The 11,980-nt window shown below is 40.9% G+C and overlaps 1 protein-coding gene across 1 annotated transcript; it reads left to right on the top strand.

Annotated features, from left to right (window-relative positions):
• The first annotated feature begins 5,272 nt into the window (after positions 1–5,272).
• hoxa11a (homeobox A11a) lies at positions 5,273–8,487 on the top strand. The gene is made up of 2 exons (XM_085147453.1): positions 5,273–6,168; positions 7,145–8,487. Exons 1-2 carry the CDS (start codon positions 5,502–5,504, stop codon positions 7,375–7,377), a joined length of 900 nt encoding a protein of 299 aa, XP_085003579.1. The 5' UTR covers positions 5,273–5,501; the 3' UTR covers positions 7,378–8,487.
• The last annotated feature ends 3,493 nt before the right edge of the window (positions 8,488–11,980 follow it).

The following is an 11,980-nucleotide window of genomic DNA, read 5'->3' as shown; positions in this document are numbered from 1 at the left end:
GTTCATTTTAAATGGTTGTCAATAATAACAAAGATCATTATACATAATATGTCGAATCAATTGTGTGATCAGTTGATCTGTGATAACTTGAATTCTTATGATGTGGGCAAGTCGAAAATACTCTACGGAAACGAAGGAAATACATGTTGTTGTTGTTGTTTTTTAGAACCTGCTGTCCTTCTCTTATATAAATAGCAAATTCACAGAATCATCTCACCTGATTTAGAAGATTCACTTATAATAAGTGAAGCAAATTTCGGGAGTTTCACATTTGTTTGTGAAACCACGTAAAGAAAAAAAAAAGAATTAAAATCCACTTGACAGTTCAAAGTATAATCCGTTATTTCACGATGATTTGGTAACCATGAGGGCCATTTATATTTGTGAACGAAAGTAGAATATTTGAAGTCGCCCATTATTATTTGAGCTTAGATTCAGCAATTAAGCAAAAGAAAAAAGAAAAGAAAAGAAAAGAAAAGAAAAGAAAAGAAAAGAAAAGAAAAGAAAAGAAAAGAAAAAGAAAAAAGAAAAAAGCAAGAAACTCGGCGTTGAGTCCGCAAGATGTCAACATCTTGAGAAGATCATTTCAGGGACGAGCAAGCTGAAAAAATATACAACAGAAGAGGAAAATACTGAAGGTTAATGTGGTGTAAAAATGTGACTTTTTAGTAAGAAAGAAAGAAAGAAACGCAGGTCGGGATTTGCGTTATTTGACGCACACTGCGCCTGTTTTTAGACCCCAAACAGATTTTTTTTCTCTCCTCGTTTAAGTAAAACTAAACGTCGCATGGCCGTGTAATTTTTTATCAAATGTCCTTTCAAAACGATCGTTTTTCATGTTGTGGGAGATCACAACTAAACACTGGAACTCAACCAAAGATCTGGTGCATGTAGGATTCTAGTTTTATTTATTAGAGGACTGAAATCCAACTGGTTACCTATAAGAAATAAAATAACTAAGATCTTCTAAGAATCCTCACAATTTCTGGGTTTATTTGCCGAACGCTTTTTATGTTAAAAAATGGAATATTCTACTTCATTATTCTATTTTGTACTCTGTGAGGTGTTTTTTTTTAAATTAATGAAGATGAAATCCTTTAATTTCGCTTTACTCGCGTCTTGGTTCTTTCTCGTATTCCTTGTTATTCTTTCAAATGACCACTTTGTAAATGTTCTTTTATTCCCCACACTACAGTCCACTTTATGTCCTTTTGTCCAGTCCCGCTCCTCCTGGCGCCCTGTTTCTCATGACACCCTCTGCGGGCTAATCCTGCCTTGTGATTCTCCCCTGACTAGCCGGAGGCGCTCCCGTTGACCGTGGAGTTGGTCAGTTTCGCCCTGGAGCCCTTGTGTGGTCCGCCAGGCCTCGCTGTCATCGCCCTCGTTTCTGTCACCTGTGGATAAATCAACAGATGTTCGCTTAATCAGGTTCACGTTTGCTGATATATTCCAGCTCGTTCGTTTGTACGCAACCAAGTGCGAGCTCTGATTGTTTCATGTTTCAGTCTGATGGTTTTATAATCCCCCAGCAAGATGGTGGCGGCTGAGCAAGCCCATGTACAATTCAAGTTCAAAAACACTTTGTATATTAATGTAGTACGATTTTTTTTAGGACACACAAGCAGACGAATTTGCAGTTTGAAGAACTGCTTTGGCGAAACAGAAAAAAAGGAAGCCATGATTAGTCTACTCTAGGCTAATCTGTTGGCTATTTTGGTAGTGCAGTTCCCGGCTGGTTTATGTGCAATAAAGCAAAGTGTTTAGTAAAATTGTGTTTTATTGAAAATATAGGAACACGCTCATTAAAAGGCACAATCAAACACCTGTGTTCTTTTTGTGTTGGTCGACTGTTTGTGTATTTCTTTAGACTAAGGAAGACTAAAGATTTTGAGATGAAGAATCTAGTCAATAGATCCTCTGAGGTGCAGGTGTGGTGGCCCATTTCTCAGCCACAGAATGAAAACAAAAAACAGCCTGTAATAAAGCTCTAAGCTTTTTCTTTTCCTTGAAGACTGAAACTACAGGAGGTTTCACTGCAGGAGATTGAATACTCCTATTTAGCCCCCTTTACGGTCTACAGGGCCTACCTGACAGGGCGTTAAACTGTACTTTCAGATCCTCCCCACACTTGATTGTTTACTTGTTGTCTGACAAGGTTTTATGGCACAAGGATTGGGCAATCTACACGTCGCATTCTCTTCCTGACTACAAAAAAAGAAAAATAAACCCGGAAAAACAATGCCAAACTATGCCACTATGCCAAACCAAGGACTCTTATTTTGAAGTGTTGCTATGTTATGCACAATTTTCTTTAATTGCGTGTTTGTTCTAAAAAAGCAAATCCAATGTGTGTTTATGCGTGCTGTGTGCGTTAAAGAAAACACAACAAGGAAACTTTAAGGTCAGAAAAACGAGTGCCCTTGAGTAAAGTCACTTATTTGTCTGTCTTGGTGTCAAATCTATTGAATAGTCTCGCGTGGTTATGTCTTATACCCCAACCCCCTTTATTATTACTATCATTGTTATTATTATTATCATAAAAATATCAACTAGATGCTGACTGTGGATACTAGGCACGAGACAAAGCTGAACTCTAAGGGGTCGCTTTGAGCACGAAGTCACACAAGGAGTGTGTTGTTTTCTCTTCTATTAATAATTTGGATAAAACCTAAAAACCACAGCAGACGATTAGGGCCCACAACTCTAATAACAGACATACTTGCAGTTCCTTGCAGTTATAAATTCACGTTATCAGGCAATCTTGCGACTCAAGGCATGAGTGGATGCAAAGGCAATTAAATGGAACTCCATCCGGGGCAAATGGAGCCCTTTGCTCTTTGTGAAGGACCCCCTCTCTCCCCGAACTTGAAGTCGACCGAAGAGACAAAGCTTTGGCTTTGAGAGCTTTTACGCAGCGCCAGACGGCAGTTTGTTTTCTGACCAAAAACAACACACGAAAGGCGGACTGAGGATCCACAGAACGACTTCCTTTAACGAAAGCACATTTGACATAAATCTGGCTCTCAGCTCACTTGTATCAACTGTTCTATGATCACTGTCTTTGTTAAAATTAACAAAATTTGTAATAATTTCTAGACATTTCTTAGAGAAATACCGATTTATTAAAAGGAGAACTCTTACCTTAGCTGTGTACAGACACATGTTTCTATGTTGCTGAAATTCCCCAGCTGCTGACTTTGAGTCAGTGTAGGTGGTGACTTCCTATCACGCTTGACCGATTTTGTGGTGTCTGTCTGGCTTGAGGGGAAAGGCGCACAAGAATACTATAGCAGCTATAAAAACTCAGGTCTGTGCAGTGCTGGCTTTGGTTTTCCTGGGCATCCTGTCCTCAATTACAGCTTAAAAGCTTCGGCACAACTCTTAGAATTTGTCTGGTTTGACCGAGAGGCGGAGCGTGTGACCGCAAAAAAACACTGAAGTTGTTTGTGTCCCTGCAATTTATCCATATTAAACTGCCTGTAAGGGTCGGGAACGATTCATATCATGTTTTTTTCCGTTTTTCATTTTGACACAATCGCTGGGTTCTAGTATTAGTTGGTTCTCGCACAGTATTATTAGTATGTATGATATTTCAAGGTCATGTTTCACATGTGCCATCAAGAGCCCTTCGAATCCCTATATGCACATTGAGCAGTGGGGGCAGACCAGCCGCGGCGGTCTTAATCCGAGCTCAGGTCTCTCATTCACAGCACATTAGAGTCAGGTTGCAGCCTCTCCAAAACAAGCTCCACGGTGGCCTCAGAGCAGGGAGCCGGGGAATGTGCACTGTGGCGTGTTTCCCCAATTCAAATAGCAGAAATTTATTTCACAGGATTCAACACATTTCTTATCGTGTTTTACTTTAGTTTCTGTGAGGAATAGACCTCTGTCTGAAGGTTTTCTCTCCATATGACAATCTAAACCATTTGGATTATCTACATCCAATACTTAAAAATATTCATAGAGGACATTAGTTGCTAACATGTTCCGAGCTATAACTGTAAAAATACTGACAGCGCTGTTATTTTAAAATAATCCATTAATATGTGTTTAGAAACGATTTTACACGGTGGTGAGATTTACGTAAATGTTTTTCGTTGTTCATCTGGGTAAAATATCACGGAACTTGTGGAAGTTATTATTTGTCAGTACGTAATGATATCTAAATTTCATGTAAATTTCTGGACGCCGTCTTCTTACTTAACAGTGCACATTTGGATACATATTTGGCCCCAAATGCTGTGAGATCGCCATGCGTAAAAGTGGAGCAAGCTTGAATGTTGCAACTGCCAGCAGATGCATAAAATTGTTAACTTGAAGCAAAGCAGAAGAGCGAGGCGAAACCCGTTAAAAATGGAACAATGTTGTTATTCAGCAACAAGCTAATTAAATATGGACATTGAAGCATTCTATATTTAGGCAACAAACTGTAACTTTCAGCTGATGAGTATTTTTCTCAACAATTGATCGCTGTTGCTTGTGGAATATCTGTCAGTTTCTTCTAATGTCGTGGGTACGTATTAACTATCACAATAATTTCAAGTAAACGTCTTAATATTATTATTTGATAATCCATTAATGGCACAAGGTTTTATACACACACTGTGTGTTTTATGTCTTGAAGTTAGAGACTGTTCCTCGAGCTACCTATTTTAAAGACGTTTTGAATTTATCCTGTCAAAATTCCAGTTTGGTCTTATAATGGTTCTAACACAAGGCTGTGGCCAGCTGAAACATTAGCCACTACTTTGAACATGACCCTGATAACCAAATGCCCACTCAGCCAAATGCTGTGCCGCAAAAGCCACCTAATGATGACCACTCAGACATTTCTAAAAGCGGACTTTACAGATAAGCTGTTTTCTTCCTCTGATAATGTGTTGTTCGAGTTATATAGTTCATATTAGTACAATTAGATAGCGTTTGGACAATGTAGTGTTCATGATCCTTCTTTTTTTCATTTTGCTATTAAAAAAATCTTCATGCACATTTCCCCCCGAAAGACTGAAAAGTGATTTCAGCATCTCAGGTGTCTGCATAAAACTTTGACTGCAACAGGCAGCATCCATTTATGGTTCATCATTCTCCTGACATGGTTGCATGTTAAGGAATTTATTTTTAAGCAAACATGGCGATAAAAGCACCAATGTCAAGCTTTAGGACACACAGCAGTCATGTCTCTTACACTCCTACACGCACACACTCTTTCCTGCAAGCGCACGCGCGAAGTGGCGCGCGCTCACACACTATACGCGCGCACACACTGCACGCACACACAAGTGGGGCCTGAAAATCTGTCAATTTCTGCCGTGTGGTCGGTCACGTGACCTCCTCCTCCGTGGAGTGGATGGAGATGACTCTCCACGTCAGCCTACGTCTCCCAATTTCTGCTTAGCGAACCTGCTTCAAAGAGGCAAGAGGCACGGCGCTTCAGAGCCATGTTCAGGGCGGTTATAGAGGAATCGTAGCCCAGCAGAGAGTTGTAGAAGTGGGTGAATACGATGATGGATTTTGACGAAAGGGTCCCCGTCGGATCGAACATGTATCTGCCCAGCTGCACGTATTATGTGTCGGCGGGCGCTGATTTCTCCGGTCTTCCATCGTTTTTGTCCCAGACCCCGTCCACCCGCCCCATGACATACTCCTACTCCTCTAACCTGCCGCAGGTTCAACCCGTCAGAGAAGTGACATTCAGGGACTATGCAGCCATTGATGCATCCGGTAAATGGCCGCACCGGGGGAACTTGCCTCAGTGCTACCCCAGCGCGGAGGACATGGTACACCGGGACTGCCTGTCAGCTCAATCCGCCGTCGTAGGGGACATGTTCGGTAAAAGCAGCCCAGCAGCCGCCGCTGCCGCATACCACCACCACCACCATCACCACCACGCGAGCGCTGGCTCCGCTGCCACCAATTTCTATGGGAATGTGGGCAGAAATGGAGTGCTGCCGCAAGCTTTCGACCAGTTTTACGAGACGGCGTACGGGAACGCGTCGGAGAGCTCCTCCGCGAATGGCTACTCAGGGGACAAAACGGCGACCAAGCCTCCCGGCTCCGTGCAGGAGGAAGCGCCATCGTGCCCGGACAGCGAGTCGAAGGAGCAGCGGGATGAAACGAGCAGCCCGGAGTTGTCTTCCGGCAACAATGAGGAGAAAACCGGCGGCAGCAGTACGTATTAAAGTCAGCGCCTCGATTATGAGAGAAAGTTTGCAATCTTGCGCGCCGCTGTTAAAAATTTTATATGCTGTTTTATAAGCATATAAGGTTTATAGAGGGCCTGCAGACCCCCCCACCCCCTCCCCACCCCCAACAAAACTTTGTTATAAACTGCAGGATCACGTGTTTGGAGTTGAAATTGGCCGTGAAAGACACCAAGGCGGATATTTTTCTGTAAAACTCCCTGATGTTTACCAATATATATAATATATATAATATGTTACCAATATATATATATATATATATATATATATATATATATATATATATATATATATATATATATATATATATATATATATATATATATATATAAACCCAGTAATACCCGGCAATGAGTTGCTATACAGATCCGCGTTGATTATATCCACTTATTACGACCGTGCTTGTTTCACGGGTTCTTAGCGTTAAAAAGAGCCCTTGCATGTAATGAGGGTGGTGCCTTAAGGTTTAGCACACACGAGGTCTTATGTTAAAGCTATCATGGAGCTGCTGTTCCCACTTGTACGTTTCCCCTTTATTTGCTCTGTAAAAAACAAAAAACAAACAAACCAAAAAGTTTTAACGTAAAACTCAATGCAGCAGAGTCTCATTTACCTGCGTCTACCAGAGGCGTCTACTTTAAAGTGAACTTGTTGTTTTCACTTGCTAGTAAAGGTCAAAGCCCAAGTGTATTGTCTAGCGAGCCAGCAGCGAATGGCTTGGTAATCTTTCCAGTGTAATATAATATCAGTATATATGACACTTGAAAGGTTGAAATGGGAAATATGTTATTAATGCTTCATGTTCAGGAAATCCTCTCATGCGTAATCTGGGCGACATCCCACCCGTATAAATCTCTTTCTGTAAAATAGTCAAGGCTAATTTGACGTGTTTAGATTTTCTGTGACGCCTGTATTTCCCCCTCTTCTATTTTTGTGGCTTTCAGGTGGACAGAGGACCCGGAAGAAAAGGTGCCCTTATTCCAAATATCAAATCAGAGAACTTGAAAGAGAATTCTTTTTCAGTGTGTACATAAACAAGGAGAAGCGGCTGCAACTGTCTCGGATGCTCAACCTGACCGACCGACAAGTAAAGATCTGGTTTCAGAACCGTCGCATGAAGGAGAAGAAACTAAACAGAGACAGATTACAATATTATACGTCCAATCCTCTGCTTTAGGGGGGCCGGGGAGAAGACGGCCACAACTCCATTAGTCCTCTGCTGTGTGGGACTGGTTACGTTTACAGACTGACTGACTCGCCTGGCTGTGACTCTCCCTGTGTACATTGTGTACCACATTGGCCGCAGCAGCAGTAGCAGCACTGCTCGATGGTTAATTTCAAGTTCGAGGACAACAGTATCTTGTGATCTGCAATACTCAAACAAAGAGGGAGTACGAACAGAGGCGGTCCGCGGACTTTGATTTCGCTCCTCATTGTCTCACTTTTGAAAATGTAGATTTTTTTGACATCGCCAAGACTGTGTTTGCGAAGGCCTTGTTCATAATGTGACCTAAGACGCTTCATTTTCCTTTCGCGCGAGAAAAAAAAGAAAAGAAAAAAAAAAGACGTAATGAATTGACTGATTTTGTATTCAAAAGATCTGATTTTTTCTCCTGTTTTTCAAATCAGAAAACTTGTGGATTTAGGCTGATGGTGAATATCTTGCCAACCGAATCTATATTGGTGTGACCAAATAATGAATCCGACGGATGACAATGATGTGTGTTTTTTCTTGTTTTGTGTGCTTATTTATTTTGTAGCCTCTCGTTTACCATCTTACTTTGATGCCACGGCTATCCAAGCTAAAATTCGGTTAATACACGCTGACTACTGGGATCCCATGTGGTAGTTTGAGCTGACCTCAAAACGAGCTTTTGTCGTATTTTCTGTGCCCTGCAAACCAAGGACTAGCAGACTAATTTTGTATTTTGCGTATCTTTCAATTTTCCAAATCAATTTTAAGATGTCTCTTTTGATTTTATCAATCCAGTATTAATAATCCAGGTCGATGGGTCCGTGTGGATTTGCACTGAGCTACACGCCCCGAGATGTTCACAACAGGTAACCTTACGCGGTGGGCCCCTTCGTTTTAAACAAGATTTTCAGTTCACGATTCTTGAATCTTGATAATTGTCGTTTAAATAAAACAGAAAAAAGAAGAGAAAAAGAACGATGAAGATTAAAAAGATTAATTTTCAAATGTACCGTCAGGGCGAGGCTGGCCAGGATGATCACACTGAATTTAATTGCTTGGTCTGCCCGAAATATTGTGTATCATCATTATATCATTATAATGATATTATATATTATTATATTTCCAAATAATAAAAAGTGGAATATTACCGAAAATCAACTTGACTTGTATTTTGTCAGTGACTTTGCTTTTTCAATGTGTGTGTGTGTATGTATATATATGTATATGTATACATATATATATATATATATATATATATATATATATATATATATATATATATATATATATATATATATATATATATATGTATATATGTGTATATATATATGTATATATGTGTATATATATATGTATATATGTGTATATATATATGTATATATGTGTATATATATATGTATATATGTGTATATATATATATGTATATGTATATATATATATATATATATATATGTATATATCTCACACTTACAGCACAATCACAATGAGCTGCCTACAGGTATGAAACAAAACAACGTAAACAATGACTTTCAGTGAATTTAAAGGCTCAAATACGCAATATTAACCAAACAGTCGCACTCTCTACCACACTACTGCAGATTAAACTCCTTCTGTGTGAATGAAGCAAAATCAATAAATCATTAAATAAATACCCAACAATTCAGTCTTTGCCAGCTGTGTGCTTAGATAGGTAACACAAATATACAAATATAAAAACAATAATAAACCTGAATCGATACTTAAATTATGTTTGTGCTCTCCAAATATTTTTCAGTCTCCCTTGCTGTATTTTGAGTTATATAACATATTTTGCAATTCTTGCATTCCATCTAAAGGAAATCTTTGTTACTGAATCTTTGCAGATAGCTTATAGGTCACCTTTTATCTGTTACAGTCATATTTATTGTTGCCAACATATTGCACCATGTGTACTTTATTCTCAAATCTTTTCTCTCTGCTTGTGTCTGTCCGTGTGCGCAAACTGTCATTTTGCTGATTGGCTTTGGAAACCCTCTCCAACTGAGTCTCCTTTGGCGAGGGTCGCCATATTTGCTGTTGTTATCGCTGTGTTTATGGGAGCTAGCCGCAGCGCATTGGCGTTCATATATGACAGTCAAAAGGGCCATAAACTCAGGGAGAGAGGCTGAAGTTTATGGTTGCCTCTCGCTGCCATAGTCCGGCCTTGCCTTGCGCATCCTTTACTGCGCGCTGGAATTCCGTCCCTAATTACGGGACATCCTCCCCGTTGCCGCAGCAACGCGGCCATAAAAGCTGTCTGAGAGTCTGGAGCATTTGTACAATTGGAGTGCAGTGCAATAAACCGTCTGAGACCCAAGGTTATTAACTGTGTTACCAAGGAGGCGACAGCAACGACAGGCAGAGGACGGATAGGAAAAGCTTCTGCTCGCTCGCTGCACTGGCTTCATTTGAGAGGCTTTTCCCTGTAGCGTGGTTTATCCACCTCAAATCATTCCTGAGGAAAAGGCTGCACTTGGGATTGGACTCTCCTACCACCGGGCGGCGCTATTGGGACCAATGTCACGGCCTTGGATCTTTTCATCTCCAAACTCACCTTAAAAGCAAACAGGTAAAAGTCGCCTGGGAAGCCTGGACCTTGAATAGTTTTGCTCTGCACTGAAAAAAACAATTGTTCATCGCTTGAATTCTTGCCTTGCATGCAAGCCCTGTTAGTCCGAGATAAGAGCTTCTTTTTTTTTTAGTTTAGTTTCCACATTTTTCCTCTGGTGCCCAAAGGCTTACGCGCTAGAGAAAGTCTTCCTGGGGGCCCTAATAAGGCAGCACATCTGTGCCAAGGCTTCATGCTGCACGTGCTATTCATTTTGCTGGGCTAGAGCTTTTTAATGGTTGGAGTGTAGCATAGCCGCCTTGTACCTGGAGAGATCTGCAACCCCTCCCAAGTCTAACCACAAATGTTTTGTATTTCGGGAAACTCTGCCTTAATTATTAGATAAAGGTGGACACAGCTCGTACGTTAATAACACAAACTAGGCAGTGGGTGCTGGAAGGAAAACAAATGGTTTTATTTTTCACATACTAATGCAGTTCATCTTAAATCACAGTAGTCGCCTCTGTGATCATTCTTCTCCGTGCTCTTCCTATTAAATGAATCCATTAAAATCATTTGACGTCGTTCCAAAACACACAATTCCCTGTCTACGTGCCAAAGCTGTGATTAAAAAGGTCGATTTGATTGCGATAGGGCAGCAATCGCGTCTCCTTTTCCTTCCTGTAACAGACACTAGGGCTGAGGTTTGAGGCTATTCTGTCTCAGTCCAAGTGGCGAGTGGCTATTCTAAACCCTAATGCGTGTGGACCCAGTCTCTTTTTCTCTCTCTCTCTCCTTTGTCTCTCGTGAAAAATAAATGCTTCCGCTTGGACGTAATAAAACGCCGCGTTATTGTTCATAACTGCACTCGGGACGAACATGATACGATTCAAACGGCCTCTTCGGCCACGATTATATGGGCCTGATCAAAGCCAGTGGTGAGACTAAACTGTGTTCAGGATATAATAGCCGGGCAGCTGTGAAAATGAAGATTTAATAGCTACAATTAATAACTGCAACACAACGGTATCGATAGGCCCCCGTGCCACTACAACATCATGAAGTGTGCGGGCCAAAACACTTTAATACCAGGCACACATAATTAATTGAGGTATTTGGTTTCCCTGTTGGCTCATGTGTCCCACGTGCAACAGGCCACTGTGGGGAAAAGCACACATGATTTTAAACCTATTGTTGTTCGTTTATCTGTGTCACTGGGCTAACAGTGTTGTGGTTCATTTTATGTTTTGGGGGAAAATTTTACGAACGGACACAAACGCTCCGGCCGCTCACGGCCTTTATTCTGAAATCTCAAACGCTTTTTAAAAAAATACAATTCCATAATAGATCATTTTCTTCTTAAATTGGCCATTGCATTATATTTTCATGCGCATAAATAACCCGCATCCAGCCATTTAAGTAATTTGAAGTATGCTCGCACTGAGCAGCAGCGATTGACAAACGTCCGCCGTGACTCGGTAAAACTCCAAGTCGGTGTACATATAGATGACAGAAAACCTAAATGGGCTCAATTTATGAATAACTCCCGAATTTCCTCTTTCTTTCTTCCTTTCTTCCTTTCTTTCTTTCTTTTTTTTTTGCAAAACAAACTGGGGGGGGGGGGGGGGGGGGGGGGGGGGGTAATGGCCACCTGGGCCTGGTAATGGCAAAGCTGGCCAAGATTAACTTCAACCTGGAGACACAGCAATGGAGTGCACATGGCCAAGGACACGACAAGATGGAAGGAGAGTTTTATTGTGGACCTTATTACCCCAAATTGGACAAACAGGATGGCTTGTGTATGTGGAAGCTTTATGTCGGCTTTACTGTGGCGCAAAGGGACTTTCCCCTCACAACAACGTGATCAATATTTTGGGAGATTAACGAATGTAAATTTGCGTATTGAAGTCCGCTTTGAGTTTTTTTTTTTTTTTTTTTTGAATGTTTGTAAGAAAGGAATCCAAACAGCGCGGTGCTGTATGTTGATATCATTTGTAGCGTTTGAGCAAAAGCACACGC

This window comes from Neolamprologus multifasciatus, chromosome 22, assembly GCF_963576455.1.
Source record: "Neolamprologus multifasciatus chromosome 22, fNeoMul1.2, whole genome shotgun sequence".
NCBI classification, from domain to species: Eukaryota; Metazoa; Chordata; class Actinopteri; order Cichliformes; family Cichlidae; genus Neolamprologus; species Neolamprologus multifasciatus.
The sequence above is the reverse complement of the archived record's forward strand: the minus strand, read 5'-3'. Positions and strand labels throughout refer to the sequence as shown.

Coding starts and splice junctions, on each gene's coding strand:
- hoxa11a (XM_085147453.1), top strand. CDS start 5,502: ATGATGGATTTTGACGAAAGGGTCCCCGTCGGATCGAACATGTATCTG. Junction 6,169..7,144: donor GGAGAAAACCGGCGGCAGCA/GTACGTATTAAA, acceptor TGTGGCTTTCAG/GTGGACAGAGGACCCGGAAG.